Source organism: Pogona vitticeps, chromosome 1 (genome assembly GCF_051106095.1).
Source record: "Pogona vitticeps strain Pit_001003342236 chromosome 1, PviZW2.1, whole genome shotgun sequence".
In the NCBI taxonomy this organism is placed as follows: Eukaryota; Metazoa; Chordata; class Lepidosauria; order Squamata; family Agamidae; genus Pogona; species Pogona vitticeps.
In genome coordinates this window covers 136,047,322-136,071,682 of record NC_135783.1, presented here as the reverse complement: position 1 = coordinate 136,071,682, position 24,361 = coordinate 136,047,322, and the positions used below count along the sequence as shown (strand labels likewise).

The following is a 24,361-nucleotide window of genomic DNA, read 5'->3' as shown; positions in this document are numbered from 1 at the left end:
TGTCCCTCTTTAAGGGACACCCCCTTCCTCTGTTCCAGCCTCTTCACATTTCACTGTAATGGGAGCAGGTGTTTGTCTTGACAGTTTTTAAGCCCATGAGTAACACAGTCCTCTTTTAATTTCTGTGTTTTAGTTGGAAGAAGCAAATAGGACACTAACCAGTGATGTGGCAAACCTGGCGAATGAAAAAGAAGAGATAAATAACAAACTGAAAGAACTCCAAGAAAGTGAGTATTTTTGTTATGTTAAAGTGAGTTCTATTCGATCAGCGGTTTATTGAACGTTCATTTTATTAATATTCTGGTGTTTTTTTCAGGAATTGCCCGTATTAACGAGGAAGAAAATGATACAGAAAAGCTTAAGACTCAGTATGAGAAACAACTGGCTTATGAAAGAACTATGAAGACCCAGGTAAAGTACAAATCAGAAATGTAACGAGAAGGAGAATGTGATGATCACTGCCATATTCAATATTGCCAAATTCCAGGGATAGCTGGGAAACCTAGGGTGGTGTAGTGGATAGAGTGACAGACTAAGACTCAGGAGGCCTGGGTTTGAATCCCCACTTGGCTGTGGAAACTCATCGGAGGTGTGTGTGTGAAACTGGTAAAACCACTCCTTAAATATCTCACTTCCCTTGAAAGCCCAGTTAGGGTTGCTATAAGTCAGTTCTGACTTGACAGTACCAAAAAAGAGAGAGAGAGAGAGAGAGAGTAGGGTTCATGTTAAGTTAGCAGAGTTTTTGTTTCAGTCCAGGCAGTCCAACTGAATGACACACAGACAAAGACAGCTTCTTCCGACACCAAGTGTATTTATAGTATATAAAGAAGTTCAGCAGTACAAACCGGCAGCATGACAGCATGACATTCATTAGAAGAGATCTGTACATCTTCTCCACATATCCATACAGTTATACACATGCGCAACCAATCAGTGTGGACATTGCATCATCTCGGACTGCATGATTCAACATTTTTCACATCTGTCAAATATGGCTGCTGATTATCATAGGCCTTGTTCTGCCTCAGTGTGGAAATGATCCTTGACAGTTCAGGCAGTCCAAGAGCTCAGTTAGAAAGTAGGTATTACAGATAAGAATAGTATGAACACAGAGTCACCTTGCAGTCCAGGGTGAAGCACGTTAGAAGAAACTGAAGCCAGAGAGTCAAGGAAGAGACTTAAAAGGACTAGAGCCAGAGTAAGATGTTGTTTTAAAAAGCCTTCCTTGAACAAAATTCAGGCTTATTATAAATCTGAGTTCTCAAGCTTCCACCCAAGCCTTACTTGCAGGCCTTTAGGCACAGTTCTTCCTTCTATACAAGGGCTTGCTTACAAGGAGGCCTGCACTCTGAGGATCTTGCCCTGCAGATGAGCATCCCTTCAGGAAGCCTCACCGTATTTTCAAGTGCCGATGCTTTCTCTGGGATGTGAAGGGTCTCTGTCTTGTCCTCTGACACAGGCCTGGAGCTTCAGGACTACCTGGCTGGGCCCAGGCTCAACTGGAGTGGTGGGTTCTTCTGCGCCCTTCCTCTCAAGAGGCTTTAGCTCCTCTTTGGAGAAGGATCCCTTTAGTAACTGCATGATACAGTGTGGAGGAGCTCTTTACTGAACACACAGCTTTGCGTTGGCAAACCAGGCTCTTGAGTGCATTTATTATTTCCTAATAACCTTAAAAAGTCTACTCTTTTCATCATACAGAATAATTGAAATAGCACCTGTGTATAGAAGTGTGTAGCTCTTTTATAGGTAATCTAGCTAATAAAGTTCAGGTAGCGATTTATCTAGTGATACTAGTTTTCCCCTCTCATACTATTCAAAGCTTCCAGGAGAAACTTGGCTCCGTTTGGTTTTCCCCAATCAAATTGTGGGACATATAATTCTCTATTTACATGCAGTCCTAAATTCTTCTTTCAAACGTTTGACATTGACCAAAGCCAAGCTTAAGCTAGTTTATATTCAGGTTTGATGGAGTGGAAAACTGGAAGAAAACATTCCTGTGGATGGATGAGATGGTGTCTGAGTCAGCAGTCCTAATGTGATAGTTTTTCTTTTATTCTCTTCCACCCTAACCCTATCCCACTCAGGCTGTGAACAAGCTGGCTGAGGTAATGAATCGTAAGAATCCAATCCAACGAGGGGCTGACACTGATGTTAGGAGAAAAGAAAAAGAGAACAGGAAGCTACACATGGAACTCAAATCTGAACGTGAAAAGCTAACTCAGATGATGATAAAGTATCAGAGGGAAATCAATGAAATGCAAGCGGTAAGTAGGTGCATGCAGATTTATGTGGAAATCAAAGCAGATGAACAAAACAAAGTCAACCTGTACTGCATAGCTCAGTATAAAACCTTACTTGTCAACTGTGTTAAGATAGAGGCCTTTCCACATTTTCTGTGTTCTGCTTTCTGTCTTTAAGCAGTTGCTGTTAAAAGAATAGCCAAGTCTCTGTTAAGTATGATTTTGTAGAAAGTACAAATATAGTAATATGAGGCTTACTTCTTCTATTTATATCTCCTTTTGTAGCAAATAGCGGAAGAGAGCCAGATAAGAATTGAATTGCAGATGGCTCTGGACAGCAAAGATAGCGACATCGAGCAGCTTCGCTGTCAGCTGCAGTCGATACACCTTGGTTTGGACAGCAGTAGTATATGTGGCCATGGTGAAGCAGATGCAGACGATGGATTCCCTGGTATGATCCCTCCTTCGTTAGCATCACTTCCTTTTTTTGGTTACATGAATCAAAATGTTCAAGCTGATTGCTTTCAAGTTTTAGAAATCACAGAAAAGTACATAAGCTCTCTCTTCCTGCCAACTTTTAACCTTTTAGCAAAAAGCCCTCTTTAATAAGTGAAAAAAATAGATTATAGTGCTTATATTTTCTCTTCAGATACCTTTTTATTATTCTGTAGCATAATTACTGAAGAAGTGGATGTAATCATGTTTTAACGCCACATTTCGTTCATTCTTTCTGGATTTCCCTTCCTCATGCTGGGTGCTCAGTCCGTATCACTCAGTCCCACACTTCGGAGTCTATGTCTTTCACCTATGAGCGCTCTTCTACCTCTGTCAGTATTGCCACTAAGCCTTCTAGTTCTTGTGCCTTTCTCAATTCTGATTCTGACTCAGAAGAAGAACCGTTGCCTTCGACTCCTGCCCCTTCAGAACCTGACAATCCAGGTGACATTCCTCAGAACCGTTTAGTAATGGAATGCTGCTGCTTGAAGGCCATCTCTCTAATTTTGCATTACTAACCAAGAAAGCAGTGGAAAATCAGATGATGCATGAAGGAAGGAGGGGCTTTTGTCATCTAAAATCACCTGTGATTGTAATGTTAATCTCGGGGACTTTGTGTGCTGCTAGCTAGAGGAACACATGCAGCATGCACACATTTCCCGTTTTCTGCAGTTCCTTCAACCTAACCCAAGCTGCTTATAGCAAAGTTCGGGCTTCAGACTTAATTAACTGTTGTATCTCTGGTTATTCATCAGGGGGAAAAGTTTGTTGAGCACCATTTGTTTATTTATTTGACTTCTATACCGCCAAGCTGGCTGCCGAGGCCACTGTGGGTGGTTCACAACACTACATAATAGATAACAATTTAAAACAGTAAACATAATAGCTTTTTAAAAAAATCAAAATTAAAATCGGTACACATAGACAACTACATGAAATTAATTAAAAATGAATAAGGTGATTTAAAGTCAGGGTGTTGATTGCATATCACACTTTGGGATTGCAGCTTGCATTTATCAGATTGTGTTTTATTTCAAGCTTTATTCTGTGTTCTGATGATTATCAATGTTAGATGTAGTCAATTAATTGTAAATTCACTTAGATATCAGAGGGAACGCACTGTTTTTTTTTTCAGCACCAGAAATTATTGCCAGTGGTAGCATTCAGACATAAACATTTGGGCCTTTCGGGTCATGTTATGTGTCAAACAGAAAAAAAAAAATCAAGTTGCAAAAGCAGTCCTTCAGCTGATGAACTTCAGAATTTGCTTTCCCAACCTCAGAGATTCCTTATAAGTGGAAACAAAATAAAAAGTGAAAAAAGACAAAAACAGGGTGACGCCTTAAAGACTAACTTATGTACTTGTTTTTTAGTTTTTTTCGGGACTGTTTTTCGCAAGACGACCATTTTGACAGCTAGGTCCGCAACTCGCAAAACTTTTTTTAGGGACCGATTTTCACAAGACAGCGATTTTGACAGCTGGTCTACACTTCGCAAAACGGTTTCTCTGTGGGTGGTTTTTGCAAGACGACGACTATTTTCCCCATTGGAACGCATTAAATGGATTTCAGTGCATTCCAATGGGGAACCGCATTTCGCAAGACGATGTTTTCGCAAAACATCGATTTTCGCGGAACGAATTAACATCGTCTTGTGAGGCACCACTGTAGTTTAGACCAGTACTAGTGGAGCACCTGTTTTTTTAATAGATATTGGCACCAGTTCCTTTCACACCATTCAGCACGGCCCATATGGATGATAGCAGCTGACATCTGACAACATCTGGAGGGCTGCTGGTTTCCCATCACAGCTATAGAGAGTCCTTTTGCTTCTGAACAAAATGCTTGTGCTGGAAGTGTTATGTTGCAGTGAAAAACTCCAGTGAGGAGATTTTCCTGCAAAAAATATGTTTGTCTTATATTTTCCTACCCATGATTTTTACACTCATCATAACATTCCTCAGATAGGAAGATGCTACCTATTTGTTTCAGCAATATAGTGTGCATCTTCCTTTCTTCCCCTTATTCTGAAATCCAAAAGATAAAAAGTTGGTTAAATCGTTTGTTCCTGCTGCTAACATATATGCAGTGCTAGCGGGGGGGGGGGAGGAATCAACATTTAAGAAATAGCAGTGCTGTTACTTTTTTTGAGTGTGTACAATGCATGGGCTTCTGTGCAGAGTTTTAGACGTGTTAGCAATGATATCATGGAACATGGTTGAGAGCACACAGGATTATATATGTGAATGTTCAGTTGCAAAATTGGCACCCATTGGTGGTGGCTGCTTCCCCTACCACTGCTAGGTTCAAGGGGGATGAAATTGGGTTCCCACACCTGATAAATTTCTCTACTTCCATTCCAAGTTACTGAAAAAATAAAAAAAAACCTTGGTTCTGTTTATGAATATTTTGTATTAAACTTTTTGCCAGTATGAGTTAGCATTTTAACCTGAAGCAAAATAATAATAACTAAAAAAAATCTATAGTATCTGTATATGCCTTTAACAAAACACCCTTTGAAATAGCTTCTGATTAACTAAAAAAAGTTAGAAAGTCTTATGTTGGGTGCTAAAGGTTACAGTTTTGTAAAATTTAATATCTGAGACCCCATTTAATTTTAAAAGATTGATACATTTTGCTGTAAGAGTAGACTAAGTGCAACAGTTTTTATAGGTTTGAGGACCAATTATTTAGATTTAAAGACTGTATTTATTTTAGTACATTTGATCCCTCAGATCAGTCTTAGTAGTAAACTTACTTTTATCAAATACATGATAGAGAAATGAATGAAGGATTTAACAGTTTTTAAACTGTGGTGCTTCCCATAGTCATATGACCAAATGTTAACGTATGAAAGAGAAATGCTTTTGGTATTGCTGTTCATAGAACAGCATAACAACCGGGAGACATAATCCCAGCTCCAAAACTAAAGGGAACAGGCAGACCCGATTATGCAATGGGAACAGGAACATCACAGCATGTTTTAAAGAAAAATTGTATTTTTGCAGCTGTGTGTATGTTTAATAATGCAAAGGGAAGGCAATAGATGTGGATCTGTATGCTCTGTTAATGTTATTTGCAAAACAAATGGAATGGATCATAGCAGTAATAAATGCTTATGTTTTTGCTGTGGGACAAAAGCTTCTACTAATAAGAATGTAGAGTGATACAATTGTAGGAGCAGAGCTGTGCTTATTTTACTTCAGTTGTTTCATTATGTGCTTATAGAAGGATTATAGGTGAACATGGGTTTCAAAGAAGCCAGTTATGTACGTATTCTTAATCTGACATAACTTTGTGAAAACAGGATGCCTGTATGATAGCATTTGTTTAAATGTTTGTACACATTTATATTTTTCAGAGTCAAGATTAGAAGGTTGGCTTTCACTGCCGGCCAGAAACAACACAAAGAAATTTGGTTGGGTTAAAAAGGTAAGAACTATAATGTTGAAAGATGTTGTTCCAGTACACATTTACTCGTATCGCTGGGTGCTGAACCAAGCACAAAACATTTGCTACCACTTTTGTTGCCTTGCTGCTTTTTTTTTGTCTGTGTCCACTGTGAGTCTCAACTACTCTGTTTCCCTGAAAATAAGACCTAACCTGAGAATAAGACCTAGCATGATTTTTCAGGATGCTCGTAATATAAGCGCTACCCACAAAATAAGCCCCAGTTAAGTGAAACCCCGCCCTCCACCCTTGTGCAGCAACCAGAAGAAGATGACATGACTGTATATGAATCAATGTAGATGGTTGTACATGAAAAGAATATAAAACATCCCCTGAAAGTAAGTCCTAATGCATTTTGGAGCAAAAATGAATATAAGACTCTGTCTTATTTTTGGGGAAACACAGTAGAGTAAGCCCACTGAATCAGTTATTAAATGATGAATGAACACTTGCATAAATCTAGCTGATTTGGTGGTTCTACTCTAGCTGAGACTATCAATAGGATTTTGGTCCTATAGTTGTAACTAGGGTCCTGCCTGTGTATTGCACTCAACATGCAGATGGACAGACAGAAAAAAAATGAGTTACGGATCACATAGACACAGAGAAAGGGGAGCCACCACTCACCTTCCCTCACCGGTCATCTGTCAATTATTCTTTTTTTTCTTCTTCTTTTTTTTTTAGTGGTGAGTTTTCCTCTAGGACACATGTGTCAAACTCAAGGCCTGCGGGCCAAATCTGGCCCACCTGGCCATTTCATGTGGCCCGTGCAGTGTTGCCTGCTACTCTGCAGTGTATAATATGCAGGCCCTTACTCAGTCACCCATAATGCTCCAAAAGGATGCTGGGAATCCGCCCAGCAGGACTTTTAATCCCAGCATTCAAAGCAGAGAAGAGTCAAAAAGTGCAGCCACTTGGGCAGCGTACAGCATCTTGGGAAATGTAGTCCTCGCTATTGCCCACTCTCATTCTTATCTGCTTGCCATTAGTTCTAGACTTTGATCATAGACTTTTACTTTCAGAGCTAGTTATTACTTGCATTATTACTATAACCAGTAATAATTGAATGAGGAGGATTATAAAGAGTAGATTCATTTATATAGTCTTACAGATACAACCGGCCCCTTGAGGGGCAACCATAATGCCAATGTGGCCCAAGATGAAATTGAATTTAACACCTCTGCTCTAGGATGTGGGAATGGGAAGAGCAGAGATAATCAGGAGGCATATTCTAGAGCAGTGTTTCCCAACTTGGATGCCATCGTTCCCAAAGTGCCCACAGAGTGTTTTCATTGTGTGTGTACCATGAGTCGCCATATATGTGTTGTATCTCTTGTTAATTAATTTCTTTCTTGACCTTTCGGAGTGGGATATTAGAGTTAGTGAATATGTGTATATATATGAGAAATGGCCCTCTGGGGGAGACAGAAGGGGCATTTTGAGAAGGGATGATTTTACCCAATTAAAAATGCATTTTATACAAACATGGCGGGAGGGAGAATTCACAGGTTACTTGGCTATTATAAAAGGGGTCACGACTCAAAAAAGTTGGGAATCACTGCAGACAGAATAAGCTGATTTAATTTTTTGCAAGAAATTCTCTGTGCACATATTGGCTATCCAGGAGGTAGAAGTCCACTTGTAATCCCAAAACTATACAAGGGAGTTCATCCAAAGGGTACATGTTTGTTCACCTGAACTATTAAAAAAGAAACATCAGCTACATCATAACTTTGGGAGATAGTGAGCCTTTTTATAACACGTATACTCTCATATCACTTGTTTACTTCAGTGTGACAGTTTCAAGGTACTTTGGGTCTTATATATTGAATGGAATGCCTTTTAGAAATACTTTAACCAGTAGCCAAAGCTAGTTACTCAAAGAATTATGTGAATTCATTGCATTATGTTTGTGTATAAAAATATTGCCATGGAAGAGAGATGGCTTGTACAAGTCACCAGGACAAATTGTGACCCATTTTTATATCTATCTGCTCCCAGTATGTAGTTGTCAGCAGCAAGAAGGTACTATTCTATCACAACGAACAGGATAAAGAACAATCGAACCCTTATATGGTCCTAGACATTGAGTAAGTATTATTATATGACTTCATTAGCATGCATTGTAGAATCTCTCAGATTCTTTTCTTTCTTGGAAAGAAAAACATTTTAAACTAATTTTAAAACAGAAGAACTTCCAATTAATGTTTTCTGGAAGTTAACAAATTCTAATTCATACATTGTACAGAGTACATACTATGTTTCCCCGAAAATAAGACAGGGTCTTAAATTAATTTTTGCTCCAAAAAAGCATTAGGGGTTATTTTCAGGGGATGTTTTATTTTGCAGTTGTGCCATCATCATGTGGTTGTTGCACAATGGTGGAGGGGGAGGTTTCACTTAACTGGGGCTTATTTTGGGGGTAGGGCTTATATTATGAGCATCTTGAAAAATCCTACTAGGGCTTATTTTCAGATTAGGTCTTATTTTCGGGGAAACAGTGTAGTGACCCTGTAGGGGCATTTGGAACCAAGGGGTCTCAGGACTGAAAGAAGAAAACATTATTCCACATAAATTAATGGATAGCCCACCAGTTTAGTGTTACGTGCCCAATGGTCTGTGTTGTCTTAGCAAAGAATAGCCTCTTCAAGACAACCCGTGTAAATGGGAAATGTCCTCTAAATCAGCGCAAGGACACCGGTTTGGGAGAGACTGGTGTGCATTTTAACTCTGGCTTTCAATTCACCTGCCAGAATTTGTGACTTCTTTTTGTTATATGCCATCAGCCCAAGGTGACCCTATGAATTAGTGACCTCCAAAAGATTTTATCATTAATAGCCCTGTCCAGGGCATGGAGATTTAAGCCAGTGACTTTCTTTATTGAACCAATCCATCTCACATTTGGTCTTCATCTTTTTTTGGTGCTTTCGACTATTCTTGGCATTATCTTCTTTGCCATTGAGTCTTTTCTTCTCATGATATGCCCAGAGTGCAACAGCCTCATTTGTGCTCTTAAGAAGGTTCAGGTTCAATTTGATCTAGTACCCACTTGTCTATCTTCCTGAGAGTCCACGGAATCCATAAATCTCTCCAATGCCACATTTTGAATTTAATATGTATTTTTCCTGCTAGTTCTCTTCACTGTCTAACATTTACATCTATACATTGGAGTCTTATCTCTGTGTGTATTTATTTATATATAACCATACATAGTCTGCCCTATATCATAGGATCTCAAGGTGGGTTACAAACCTGTATTGAACAATTTTAAAATATAAGATATTAAAACAAAGTAAAATCAAACAACACAGAATGAAAACACTCAAACGTTAAGAACATAACACTCAAACTTGTGCAGGTCACAATCCTCAACCCTAAAGGCTCTAATAAATATCTTTGTCTTGATTTGGCACTGAAATGATGCTACTCATGTCATTGTCAGTTGAACTGCTAGGGGATTTCACAGTTGGAAGGTTTTTTGGGAGAAAAAAACCACATAACAAACTGTTCTCACTGGCGAGACACAGAGGAAGGCCTCCCCAGCAGACCTTAGTGATCAGGCATGTTTCCATAGGGAGCGGTACTCTTTCAGATATCCAGATCCCAAAAAATTTAGGACTTTGTAAGTTATCATCAACACCTTGAACTCAGACTGGAAGTATATAGGCAGGCAGTGCAAATCCTTCAGAACTGGTGTCATGTCTGGAGTTGCATAACTCCTGACAGCAAATTCCTGCTAACTAACAAGGTCCTCATTGTGCTCGTAGTCGCACATAACTGGGAATAAGACTGGTACTTGATTCATTAGTAGCAATTTGTGACTTACATGATTTCGTTTTCGTTTACACATACATCACCAACGGGATTCTTTTCTGCTAATATGGAAAAAGCATGCATATTATATGCATTTCTTAGAACTGCTGGATAGCTCAGTGTGGTTTAGATTTCTGACTGCAGACCCAGACATTGTGAGTTCATTTCCCCATTGTGTCTCCTTGATGGGACTGGACTTGATAATCTGTAGGGTCCCTTCCAGCTCTCAAGTTCTAAGATTATAAGATTACTTCATGTTGGCCAAATATGCGTAGCTTAGCAAATCACATTAGAGTACACCAATTGGGGATTTGGTGAGTCAACTCCATTAAGTTCCATGGATTCAAATGGGCCTACTCCAATTGTGACTATTATTTATTTATTTATTTATTTTATTTTATTTTATTTTATTTTATTTATATCCCGCCCATCTGGTCGTGTAACAGTAACTTATTTGTTGTTTTAAGAGTATCTGGAAAAAGAACAGTATATTATTATTATTATTATTATTATTATTATTATTATTATTATTATTATTATTATTATTATTATTATTACTACTACTACTACTACTACTACTACTACTACTACTACTACTACTACTACTACTACTACTGTATACCCACCTTCATTTTTGTTGTTACAGTAAATTATTCCATGTTCGGCCTGTCACGCAAACAGATGTATATAGAGCAGATGCCAAGGATATTCCCAGGATTTTCCAGGTACTGATAGCAAAAACTAAGGGGTGGTGGGAGATGAGGGGCCATGGCATCTTGCATGAAGAGTCAACTGTGTGCTGGCCTTCTGCTTGTATTTAAATTAGGTCCTGTCGTTTCTGTCTTTTCAAATACATTCCAAAGCATAGCACAAGTGGTGCTTCTGACAAGGTCTGTCATATCAGTTCAGAAACTATTGACATTACCATGCTGCAACTAAAATAAGATTAATGAATACAAATATTGATTTAATTTTTAAAAATAAAGGTATTCATGGGTTGAGTCAGAGTAGAGATTAAAGAAACATTTGCAAGTGTCTAAGCCATCGGTTAAAATGTGGTTTCCCACATTTTCCCCTCTTTCACAGAAAAGTATAAGCTTTGGAAAACATTTAGATATATGTAGTACTTTCTTATCAAAGCTGAACGTTCTTTACTACTTTAACATAAAATGCCATCATAACTTAGCTTGTAAATTGCGATGTTTGGCATTCTTGTGAAATTTTCACACCAGTCTTATACATCTTTATGCGGACATAAAACTCACTGTGGAAGAAATTCAGTGTGGCAGGTACCTGGATTTTACCCTCTTTTCTGCCCTTCTGATGCCCAATGTGTGAGCAGGATCTCCAAGCCCTGCAAATCAAATATGAAAAGCATATCTGATCTGGGAGGGAGGAAGGGTTTTCTCCCAGCAGAAAATATTTTGAATGGTATTCCCCCTAGTGCCCCACTAAATGCCGAGGTTTTTTCCCCATCAGGGAAAAAAAGTATTTGAAAATAAAAATGGGGTGGGCAAAATCCCTTGGGAAAAAATCACCTGTGCCTTTGTATCTTCAGGGTATATGTATTTTGTTCCCTCCCCACCAAATTAAACTGTTACGCCCAAGATTTCCATGAAGTATTTTGCATTGTTGGAGTTGCAAGTAGATCTTCCATTGCAAAGGGTGGAAAGCAGTGGTTAAGCTGATGCGTCTTTTGTTTGTTTTTAGTTTGATTCAAGAGAGCATCCATCCTATATGACTGGAAATGCAAGCTAGTCTGGTCCCATCAGTTGAACATTGTTTATCTCACTTCATCTGATATTTCCATATAGAAGAAACATTTTCTTGGGACCTGCATAGCAAAAATCTAGAACATGTATCCCTGGGCCAAGCCAAAATTATTAAAACAATAGCATGGTTCAAGCTGTCAAATATTACCCTTCATCTACATCAGTGCTTCTCAACTTTGCATGCCCAGATGTTCTTGGACTACAGATCCCAGAAATCTTAGCACTAGGACAGCTAGTGGTGAAGGCTTCTGGGAGTTTTAGTCCAAGAACATCTGGGAAACCAAGGTTGGTGTATTTAGTCCTATAAACTTTCTCTAACTTGTAGACGACTTGTACCTCAAGCCTGTTTATCATTTCTCCTTGTTTCTCATTGCCTTTGGTTGCTATTTCTCTTCAAGTGGGTACAGTCACATGCATTTCCTTTGAGAAATAGGCCTTGTGGGTCATAAGATCATGCCACTGTTCTGTTTTGATTCCAGATCCTATATGATAATGAAGGTGAAAGCAAGAAGGAACAGGAATTTCCTGTAGAATCAGCAGGGGAAAAATCAAACTATATTTGCCACAAGGGACATGAATTCATACCTACACTTTATCACTTTCCAACCAACTGTGAGGCATGTATGAAGCCCTTGTGGCACATGTTTAAACCTCCTCCTGCACTGGAATGCCGCCGCTGCCACATCAAATGCCATAAAGATCATATGGATAGAAAAGAAGAAATTATAGCGCCTTGCAAAGGTACTTAGCAAAAAAAAAAAATCTGTGAAGAATGCTAGTTTGGTGCCCACATGAGCACCCTCCCGCTCCTTTGTGCATGCGCCTGAGCGTGAGGGGGTGCCCCGCTTTCCCAGCCATTCTGCAGGGTTAAAAAGGTTGGGGACCCTTGCTCTAGACCATCATGTACATAGCTTATTTTGTTACTGGTATGCTCCTTTGGTTGCATTGTGTCACTTGCTGACAAGATGAAAAATCATAACCAAGTTACGCTGCTGCTTTCACCAACAGAGATTCTCTTATACTTGGACCAGGGGTTCTTGAAAATTGCTCAGTTTTCACAAGATGTGCCACATGGGTAGGAAATAGATAGATCTGTGTATTTTTCAGCTAAGCGGAATGAGAAGTCACAGTGTGCATCCTCCTGACTTGCTGATCTGTAATGTGTGTTTCAGTGAACTATGATATATCAACCGCAAAGAATCTTCTGCTGTTAGCCGGTTCTACAGAGGATCAACAGAAATGGGTGAGCCGTCTGGGGAAGCGGATTCCCAAAAAGCCTCCAGCACCAGATCCTTTTGCACGGTCTTCCCCAAGAACTTCCATGAAGGTACAGCCAAACCAGTCTATGAGACGGCCAAGCAAACAGCTTCCTCCAAATAAAAAAGAAGGCTTTCCTCCAAGGTAAAAAGAAAACAAAAACATGTTACAATGTTTTGTGGGAACTTGTTTATGACTGGTGGAAATGGTTAAAGTCGATGGTGGGTTGTAGTGGTGGTTTTTACAAATAGTTAAAACAAGGTAATTTTTGAAATAATTAGACTGGATATTTCCCTTTTAAAAATTCTAAATATTTCTTTGAATGTTTCAGAAGTGTTACGTTCACCTACATTAGTAATTGATTATTTTTGCCACCATGCATAGAGCAACCTCTTTTAAGACATCTTTATTCAGTTATAATTGATTCTTCTTTTTCTGATTTATTTTGCAACTGTTTAGTAATGAGAGAAACATGGTCTATCACAGGATATATGTTGTATCCTACAATGCACATTGTAGAAGCTGGGATATTCGGACTTCCTGTAAGTCAAGTGTAGTTTTAGTAGCAGAACAATAATTATTGGCTTAGAACCGATGGCTAGTCCCAACAAAAACAGATCCCTTGAATTAATGGGTTCTTCTTTTAGCCTGTACCGAAACATTCTGCAGTTGCTGCTTCATTAGCGCTACTGTAGTTAGAACAGTTTAGGCTATTATTTTGGTCCTTGTGTTTCTGCTTGGCTGGGTGACATATAGTCCTGGGTTCACCTCTGGACCCCAAGGTCGTTTTGCAGGCCCCAGCCCAGTCAGACCTATCCCACCTGCCACCCCCAAAATGGTTTTGCTTGGAAAGCTAAAAAAGGCTGCTCCCTTTAGCCTGCAGGAACACACATCCACTTTTAAGGTCACAGGCTCCCCTGCAGCGTTTTAGCATAACAACAATTTTTCAGAAACAGATGTTGCTTCCTCAACATTATCCGTTTTGCCGTTTCCCCTACTTTTCCTTTATTTTTGTATTTTTGGGGGGTCTCTGCGGACCCTGGAGGATCCCAAGGGAAGAAAATAGTTCCCTAAACCTTCCAAAGATACCCGTCTCTACTTTAGTAGAAGCAGTGAAACAAAAGAATACTTTTTAATGTTTTATTTCTCTTCTACATCAATTAGCGGCATGTCTCTTTTGATTGCTTCCTATTAAAATATTGCCATCTGAACACTGGAGGTCAGACCTCACTGTATTTCAAAGTCTGGAGAGATCAGATGGGCCAGATTTAAATGATATACTAGAATCTGCCATTTCGGGTTCAGATAATTCCAATATGCAGCGTTTCTCTGTGGTGGGAGGAATGAAAGAAACCATTCTGATGGTTTTGTATGGTAAGAATAGGAAAGCTGGCTTGTTTTTTCAAACAAACAAACAAACAAACAAACAAACAAACCATAATAGACTTTTATTGCTAAATTCAGTTGTTAGCCTTTGGTGCTTTGTACTTTAGACTGCTCTTCAGTTGTGCATAACTCACCATATTACATCATTAAGGATGTAGCTTATAGGTGACATTACAGTTCCTCCTTGAGCTTACGAAGCTCAGCTAACGAATTCTAGCTCGCAGCCTGAGAAGACATTGAATCCTTTGCTGTTAAGCATTTTGTGAGTCACCTCATTGTATTTCGTTTTATTTTATTTCTAGCTCTGGGCCTGTCCTTCGAATTATTCTTCACTGAGTTGTGTTTTTTCTGTACCATGTTGCTTTTTTAGTATTTCAACAGTAAGTAATAGGGACATGTGCCTGTAGCACATTAATTGTGAAAACTAACCATGAGAATTCTGCTAAATGACAATATCTTTGATAGACATCTGTGTAAAAGTTAGTGGTTTAGATAATTAATTCATGTGAACAATATAAGATACTTTAACATTTAAAAAGGATTTTTCAGTTTTATAATCCTATCACATTTAACTTGCACTCTGTTGTAGATAGGTTTTTTATTAAGTCATTATACAATATTGTCATTTAACAACATACCACATTTTTCATGTGTCCAACATGGCATGAAAAGCAGGTTTTGTGCATTTCACGCTTTTCCCTGTTTGTCATTTGTTGCATATAAAATAACATTGCAGGGATATAGATAAAATATTGAAATACAAAAGACTGTCCATAATGTATATGTAATATTCTTATTCAATCTAAAATGAGTTAACTGTGCTTTTAAATCCCATAGAAAACAGAGGATCCCACAAGACACACAAAACGATATGTCTGCTTTTCCAGTGACTACTTTTTTCTTGATCAGGTTCCATAATCCTGATACAAAGAATGTAATGGAATTTTTTCCAGTAAAAAATAGATCCAGTGTTAAATTTAATATTGTTTACTTGGCTTTTACGTTAGACCGGAGTATTTTTGATAAATTCTTTGTAAAGAAAAGCACTTCATATTAATTATTGTGAGCAAATCTAACTAAATTTTGATATATAAATGAAGGTTGCTATATTAAATATTTCACTGGGTAGATGAAGACAGAATAAATGAATTTAGATTTTAGGATTTTATATTTGGAATAGGAGGAAGCAGTATTTCTGTCAAAGAAGCGATCATCTTTAGATTTTCAAAATAATATTTTGCTTCCAGTGTGTCTCTGTGTGGCTTTTTTATGTTCAGCATTTCAGTTATTTTTCCATGCTTAAAGTGTTCATGTGTAGAATACTGTGTACAAAATGAACAGAGATCCCCCTCCAATAAACTAACTTGTGCAGTATAATACACTAGTAATTGAGTGGAGGAATTAAAAATTATATGAGCTGAGTGGATAGAAAGAGGGGGGAGAAAGCTGCAAGTGGTAGAAGCTATACCTCCTGTATATTAAAACCTATACAGGAGGAATGCAGATATTTGCTGCTGTTAGTGTTCTACTCATAAACTACTAGTTTTTGAGATGGCTTCACTTTTAGAAGTGTCTGTGTTCCCTGCCTATCTCAGGAACTTTCAAACTTTCGGCATTCACTTTTAAGCTTGTCACCTAAAAAATCGTAGAACAGGTTACTGGTGTGCCTAAAGACCAATGTAGACCCCATGTAGTTACTTACATGTGGTTATAACTCAACTTATTTGTCATTATCCATTCTAGATTTATTTCCTGTGTTTAAAATGTTATAAGAGGCAATAGATTGCATTTGTCTTTGCAATACTATGGACATCACTTACCTATAATTGCTCAGCTTTGTCTTGTGGTTTTGTGGGTTGCTGCCTGGTTCATTAGATCACCTGAAGACGTTGGTTGCAGTCCACTAGACTACCTTATGACCAATGAAACAGGTTGGTCTGTAAGGGGCTGCGAGACTCATCATTTTTTCCTGCAACCAATTAACATGGCAGACTCCCAATCCCATGGAATTTTCAATAAAACTAGTGGGTCAGATCAGATCAGCTCTTTACCGTGACACTCTATTGACCTTCCTTGTTTCTAACAATCAACTGTGATTCCACTCCTGACTTTGATATTTATTTGTAAAATATTGCACAGTCAGTTAATATGGATCTAATTGGAAGGGGGGATATTTGATTTCAATACCATGAAGATTTTACGGTTTCAGAAGCAAAGTTTAGGAAGTAAAACGACTGCATGTGAGCCTTTTTCTCCCATTTGTTGATTTTTTTTACATGGGGTACTTGTTCATAACATATTTTTTCTTTTTGATATCTTTGGCTTTGCAGGAATGTGTTATGTTAGGTTCATCCTCATCCTGTTTGATAGGACTCAGTTTTTTGCTTTTAGCACAATTTCTAAAATCGGACACCAATAATTAAGCAATAACATAAACCCATCAAGACTAAACCTGATTGTTAGTCCCAACTAGTGTAAACCCATTGATTGACTGGGACTTGTTTTTTCAACACTTATATGTGTGTTGTCATATTCATGGGTCTGCTCTAGGTGGGGCTAACAGTTTGGTTTAGCCCATTGTACATATCTTGATTTTTTTAAAAGTCCTTGTGAAGCACTGCTACACCTTTCCACAGTTGTCCAGATAATTGGTAAGAATTTGCTGTAGAAGAAAATCGCAGAAGTGGTAACTGTACAGTGTTAAGAGTTTAATCTGTTGTGAATCTTTTGACCAGTTAAAAAGGAGGCTCTGCAGCACACACAGAGAAATCCCTGACTTTTCTATGCAGTTGTAACCCACCCAGAGTAGTGCTGTGACACTAATGGGAGCAAGATAGATAGATAGATAGATAGATAGATAGATAGATAGATAGATAGATAGATAGATAGATAGATAGATAGATAGATAGATAGATAGATAGATAGATCGATCGATCGATCGATCGATCGATCGATCGATCGATAGATAGGTGGGAAAGCGCAGAAAGTGGTGTATGTCTCATTGAACTGTTGAGCAGATACAGGCAGCTCTCCACCATTCATCCCACTTCTTCGTGATCATCAACCTCACATCCCTCTCTGATCTATCTGGCACACACAGAGGCCTTTCTCAGAAGGCAGGGTGATATTCATTGCCTCATCAAGCAGAAACTGTGTGAGAGTTGCTCTATTATGTGTGCCTGTCAACTGAGGGAAGAAAATGGAAGGAAGTTGTAAACAAAACTTATATTGAAACATACTCATCTAGTGCCAGATAGTCGTTTAGCATGTGTTAGGGACCACATGCAACCTGCCAAGACTATTTTGATTGTCTTCCTGGACAATCAAATTTGAAAAACAAATTTTGCACTAAGAAAGCAGATTCTTCTTTAAAGTGAATTTGTGTCATGTGGGGACTTTTTCTGTTGTTTCCTCAGAACCAAAGTAGACTGTTTACACCTTAAACCAATGTATCCTACTACACATTTATTATTAGGCTTTGATTTATTTACTTTGTTTTATATTATAGTATGGTAAAAGTGACATCTGATTTAAGATCTGATGTGTACAGTACAAACAACTTTGCAGATACTTGAAAACATAAATTGGTTTTTTTTTTCAAGAGGCATAGGAAAGATAAATAAATTTTATTGCAATGAAACTACGTGTGCTAATTTAGGGGTTTGCTTTACAATTCCCAGAATCCCCAGGCAGCTAATGTACAGGACTGCACACCTCTGATTGAATCATTTATTCACAACTGACAGATGGTTAGAAAGACATGGCTGACTAACAAAGCTTTGTCTGTAGGAAGATATCTTTCTAAAGCAAATTTCCTGAACTTTCAGGGAAGCTGGTGTTCCTTCCCACTCATCCTCAAACTTCAAAGGCATTCTAAAGTGCGGAAAAATGTTTTTCAAGTATACAAGTGGGAGGATATATGGATTCAAGTTCTTAAAGTATTTCAGTTTGTGCCACCAAATAAGCTCCCATGTTAAATGTGGTAGGAAGCATTCCATGCATATACACTAGTATGCTTTATTAGCCATGCACTTTTAAAATTCTGATATACAGGATGAGTAAAATACATAATTTGTGTATATTCTAGATTAGAGAGAGCAGCCCATATGATGCAAATAATGATGGCCCAGAGTGGGGGGATGTTGTTATAATTGTCATTTTAAGAATCATTTAAAGTGGACTTTGGCTCACAAACTTTAAAACCTCCCTTTACAGATTGATTGATATGGCATGTAAAGACTGGGATTGGTCATTTGATGATATTGATTTTGATATTGATTTTAATATTCATACGGAGAACGATAACGATCTTGATGATAGTGATGATGATAACATGTTTGTTCTGAAGAGGTAAATAGATATCCACAAGAGAATGGATTGGCTTTCCTAAAATGAAGCATGTTGTGTGCATTACCAATAGATGGAATGTGTAAGCTTAACATTCTCCATACATAATTTTATGACTTAAAAAAACACACCAGGAAACGTTTTAATGATGCATGCTTCTGACTTTGAAGTAAACAGTAGTTCTGAAAATCCATGTTCCCATTTTTACATTGTTAACCTAGTGTAAATCCATATTTAAACAAGTGCTTTGTTGGGTTTTTAGATGTTTATGCAGACTCAGATGTGAGCAGCAACTTGTATCTTTTTCAAGTGTGATGCAACTTCTGTTTTGGTTGGCAACTTGTTGGCATTCCTTCAAAGGGTTCTGCAAGATCTAGAGATGATGTGGCTTTCTCTGCATTGGCGTGCCTTTAACAAAAAATTCTAACTGCTGATCCGAGTTGCTTTACAAATATGGCAAAGTGCAGATTTTTGCATCAGTTTTCGTAGATTGACACCACTTTGGATAGCAGAAAACAAAAGAATTCCAGTCTTCCCCTTACTCCACCACTTCTCCACATCTCATTGTTAAGGCAGACATTGTCTTAGTATGGTGGTTCCCAACCTGGAGTCCTCAGTTGTTCTTGACGTACAATTCCCAGAAATTTTGGCCAGCACAGATAGTTGGTGAAAGTGTCTTGAAATTGTAGTCCGAGAAGATCTGGAGACCCAATGCTGGGAACCACTGCCTTAGTGATTCTGCAAACAGACTTGGCCCATAGGCCCTAAAGAGGATGTATTTGATATTACTAGTTGCAAAAGTGAAAACAATTAAATGCAGAAAGGGCAGTCTGTCCCACTCCTTTGGCATCTGTGTTTACAGAGAAAAAGATGCTGGAGTGCATTGTTTCCTCTCTGTTACTCAATGTGTCTCACCCGCAGCCACCCTCCTGCCTGCTTTAAGAGGGCCATTGCACTATTACATGGGGTCAGGACATAAACGACAGACACTTGTGACCCACACTGATCCCCATTTTCAAAAGCATTCTTGCATGATTCCTTCTGATAAAATATGGGTACGCCGGGTCTAATCTGTTTGGGAGGAGTGAAACAAGAAGCTTTTGCATACCTATGGAAATACCAAGAGACACAGAGAAAGAAAGCAGTGCGACCCTTTGAAACCAGGACAGAAAGAACTGGATATGCCTGGTGCCCTCAGGCAGTTATGGAAATACGCCAGGATGTGCAGAAAGCAAGAGGCAGGGAGGACCACTGTTGTGCCCGAAGCTCCTTTAATTTGGGAGAAGTAAATCAATTGCCACTTGCTTAAATGGGAGAAGGACAGCTTCAGGAAGGAACGCTAAACAGTTAGAGGATCTCCCTGACTTGTTAGTGTGTCTCAGGGTGGGTGCAATGGCCAGTGGGTTTGCCATGCTGTTCTTGGCTGGATATTGGTTTTCAGAGTCTGCTTTAAAATAGATATTCTATAGCTGTTACTGACCAATCTCTCTCTCTCTCTTTTTTTCCCTCCAGCTAACTGCCTTCTGTGAATGCAGTCACTGTTGAAGGTGATTTTCTTCCCACTGAAATAAGACTGAAACATCATATCCCAGAATTTTATGAAATATATATATATATGTTCCTGAAAGACAGTTATATATAAATATATATCAGACGTTTACAGGGAGGTGTGGTTTTTTTCCTGCAATATGACTTACTAATAATTCCTTACATGTGTCCTTTAATGTAGTCTCTCCAGCTAACCGATCAAATTAGGAATGGTTGGTGATAGCGCAAGGATCTTTTTAAACTCTGTTCCTTTGGGAAAACTCACACTACATTTCACAAAAGGAATCAAAGACATGGGAAAACATGAAGAATCTAGCCTTTGTCCAGAAACGCCACCAGCAAGTTTGCCAGAAGAAGGGGATTGGGGATGAGAGGGAAGTGTCTCTCACACTGAAGACTGCATCTTAAAAAGTGACCATTATACTGTGTGTGCGTGTGCGCGTGCGTGTGTGTGTTATATGTTCTGGTGTGTAAATATGTATATTGTACTGTAATGCTGCAAGAGGGGTTTTTTTTAAAGAAAAACTTTCCACTTTATTTTTGTACATACTATTCATATATACCATGAGCTGCAGTTGCAACTATGCACTTGTGCAAAGCCATACTGTTGAAGTTTATATCATTCATACCCGTATATCAAAAGCTGCCTGTTCAGGCTCAGCCACTAAGTGCCATAGGAAGTTCCAAATGTGACATGGAATGACACTCAGCTGCTGAGTCCAGGCATGCAACCCTCTGTTACCGGTCTTGACTGCCTTAAATTAATTTGGCTCCCTTAAAACTAGTTATCTGAGAGAAAGAAGATGGATGCAGTGGTTTGCTAGCTCTTAGGATGCAATTTTGCTTTGTGGCAGAACAATATAGTGCACTATGTTTACATATAGTAGTTTATATCAGTGTCTGTCTATTCTGAATGTATATCTAAGTATGTTTGGAAGGGGAGGGAGGGTCAGGAACTGTATTGATTTCAGAATCAGTGAACTGATAGTATTAGAACTAATATATAGCTTTCATACTTAGGCATAATTCTCCATCCAGCCCTTTGTGCAAACCTCAGTTATTAGTCACTGACTTTATATTGCCCTTACTAAGTGCTACAAAACTTCATTCTGCCTTTCTTTTTCTTTTGCATATTACCTTAGGTGTGTTTTTTTAATTTCTGAAAAAAATACAACTATTTTTACATTTTCACAGCACAATATCAAAGGACTGTCACAAACCCTTAATGACTGAAACATACGGTAGACGTATTTTTAACTTTTTGAATCCTGTTCTCTTAGCACTTAGCTTTAGGAATAGGAGAGATCATTTCAGTTGTGTGTGTTTGAGAACATAAAAGAGGAAAGGCCTTGGAGGCACTTAATCTGATTTTTTTTAAAAAAAAAGAAAGTTTAATTTTGTACAAAATATAATTTATGTGAGCTCATTCATGCCATGTGCATAATTTATCCCAGAAAATGCATGTTTTATACACCTACAGTATGCTATGATGTTAAAACATGATGGCAGTAAAAAAAGAAAAGAAATGTTGTATCTTCCTCCTTGGTCTCATTTTTCTTTTCTATGTATACATATATCTGTTGTGTGGTAATGCAACACAGAATCTAACATTGAAGTGAAGGGATGAGATAATTCACTGGGTTGTTTTCTTTAGCAACAGGAACTAAGTTTAGAAGGAAGGGGACCAAGAGTTCTCTGTCACAACCATGAGAATTGGACTTTTCAGTCACCAGAATCGCAGTAGAATCTAAGCTACCAAGCAGGATTCCTGGGCAATTCCCATTTACTCCAGGAACACCTCATTCTAAAGTAGGATTTGATCTCACCACACACTGGGATCTTCTGTTGTGCCAGCCCCATTGAAATGAATATGAATTCACTTCAGTAGGTAATAAAATGATTGAAGATTTTAAGGGATTGGGCCCACAAGCACCTCTTCCATTAATACACTGTGATTTATACACTAGATCTTCAGTTATATTATTTATACATTGTTCTTAAAAAGTGAATAAAATAGAGCTGTGTATCCCATAATTTAAAATATACCTGATTTCATTTACCTTAAGCCCCAGTGGTGGAGCAAAGAGTATTTAACACAGCAAGAAAGAGTCCAGCATATTTTTAAAAAAATGCATATTTTGCATACAAAGCTTATTGTTTAACCATGTATACAATAAAACTGTTTCCTTTCACTGAAGGCATACATATTTTATATAAAATTGTTATTTGTGGGAAGATCTGGATTGGAAGAAATATATATTTTTAAATAAACTATTTGAGTAAGATAAAATAATTATTGATGTTGGTAAGTGGATTTTTTTAAAAAATTAAAGCATGCAAACACTTTACACAGACCTCTTATGATTGAGATTGACAAAGATGGCTGTTATATTATGGGTAATATAGTATTTCTTTTTAAAAGTCATGTTATAAAATATAGGCAAAGTTCTTTAAAACTAGTGTTTCACAGCATCTTTTAAGTCACAAAGAAATATCATATATTAATCTTTGTCAGTAGAAAGTTTTAGGCACCAAAGCACCTCTTTTCGAGAGAATAACATCAATGTAAAATCAGCAGAAAAGAAAGTCATTGATATACATTGATCAGCCATAAGATTAAAACCACCTGCCTAATACCGTGTAGGTCCCCCTTGTGCTGCCAAAACAGCTTTGAGGCATGGACTCCACAAGACCTTTGAACTTGTCCTGTAGTATCTGGCACCAAGACATTAGAAGTAGATCCTTTAAGTCCTGCAAGTTGCAATGTAGAGCCTCTATGGATTGGGTTTGGTGTTCCTGCACATCCCATAGATGCTCCTCCATCAGATTGAGATATGGGGAATCTGGAGGCCAAGGCAACACCTTGGACTTTTCCATGTTCCTCAAAGCATTCCTGAACAATTTTTGCCATGTGGCAGGGTGCACTATCCTTGGTGCAGAGAACACCGTTGCCATGAAGGGGTGGACATGGTCTGCAACCATCTCTAAGGAGGTGATATGAGTCAAAGGAAAATCCACATGAATGCCTGGACCCAAGGTTTCCCAGCACAACACTGCCCAGAGTGTAACACTGCCTCCACCGGCTGGCCTTTTTCCCATATGGCATCCTGCTGCCCTTTTTTCCTCAGGTAAATGATGAATACAGACCTGGCCATCCACCTACTCTAAAAGGAAATCTGATTGATCAGACCAGGAAACCACCTCCCATTGCTCCATGGTCCAGTTCTGATGCTCACGTGCCCATTGTAGGTGCTTTTGGCGGTGGATGGGGGTCGTCCTGGGCACTCTGACTGGTCTGCTAGGCAGCCCCATGTACAGCAAACTGTGATGCATTGTGTGTCTTCGGACATCTTTACATCACGGCCTGCATTACGTTTTTCAGCATTTTGAACTACAGTAGCTTTTCTGTGACCAGACCAGACGGGATAGCCTTTGTTTCCCATGTGCATCAATGGGTCTTGGGCACCTGTGACTCTGATGCCAGTTCACCAGTTGTCCTTCCTTGAACCCCATTTGGTGTGCACTAACCACGGCATGGACAGTGTCACTGAAGCGACTAACATGAATTTGACCCAACTCCGGAAGGCAGTAGAAGACAGGAGGGCCTGGTGTGCTCTGGTCCATGGGGTCACGAAGAGTCGGACACAACTTAACGACTAAACAACGACACGGCATACCGGGATACCCCACGAGTCTTGCCATTTTGGAGATGCTGTGACCCAGTCATCTAGCCCCTAGGTTCTTAACCTTTGTTACTCGGATGTTTTTGAACTGCAACTCCCAGAAGCCTTCACCATCAGCTCTGCTGGCTGGGGTTTCTGGGAGTTGCAGTTCAAAAAAACCCGAGTAACAAAGGTTAAGAACCACTGATCTAGCCAACACATGGAAGGCAAGAACTGACTTCACTGGCTGCCTAATATATCCCACCCTTTGGCAGGTTCCGTTGCAACAATATATTCAATGCTATTCACTTCACCTGTCAGTGGTTTGAATGTTGTGGCGATCATCAGTGTATGCAGAATTGATAATGAATGTAATCTAGGGCGAACACAAG

The 24,361-nt window shown here is 38.7% G+C and overlaps 1 protein-coding gene across 1 annotated transcript in view; it reads left to right on the top strand.

Annotated features, from left to right (window-relative positions):
* Window positions 1-22,499, top strand: part of ROCK2 (Rho associated coiled-coil containing protein kinase 2) — a 108,259-nt gene extending 85,760 nt beyond the window's left edge. The window contains exons 23-33 of the mRNA XM_073001668.2: window positions 134-227; window positions 317-411; window positions 2,085-2,264; window positions 2,526-2,691; window positions 6,096-6,166; window positions 8,186-8,274; window positions 10,644-10,722; window positions 12,249-12,510; window positions 12,942-13,170; window positions 18,628-18,762; window positions 20,272-22,499. Of these exons, the coding sequence (XP_072857769.2) occupies window positions 134-227; window positions 317-411; window positions 2,085-2,264; window positions 2,526-2,691; window positions 6,096-6,166; window positions 8,186-8,274; window positions 10,644-10,722; window positions 12,249-12,510; window positions 12,942-13,170; window positions 18,628-18,762; window positions 20,272-20,275 (1,404 nt within the window). The 3' untranslated portion in view covers window positions 20,276-22,499. The remainder of the gene's footprint in view (window positions 1-133; window positions 228-316; window positions 412-2,084; window positions 2,265-2,525; window positions 2,692-6,095; window positions 6,167-8,185; window positions 8,275-10,643; window positions 10,723-12,248; window positions 12,511-12,941; window positions 13,171-18,627; window positions 18,763-20,271) is intronic.
* Window positions 22,500-24,361: the final 1,862 nt, after the last annotated feature.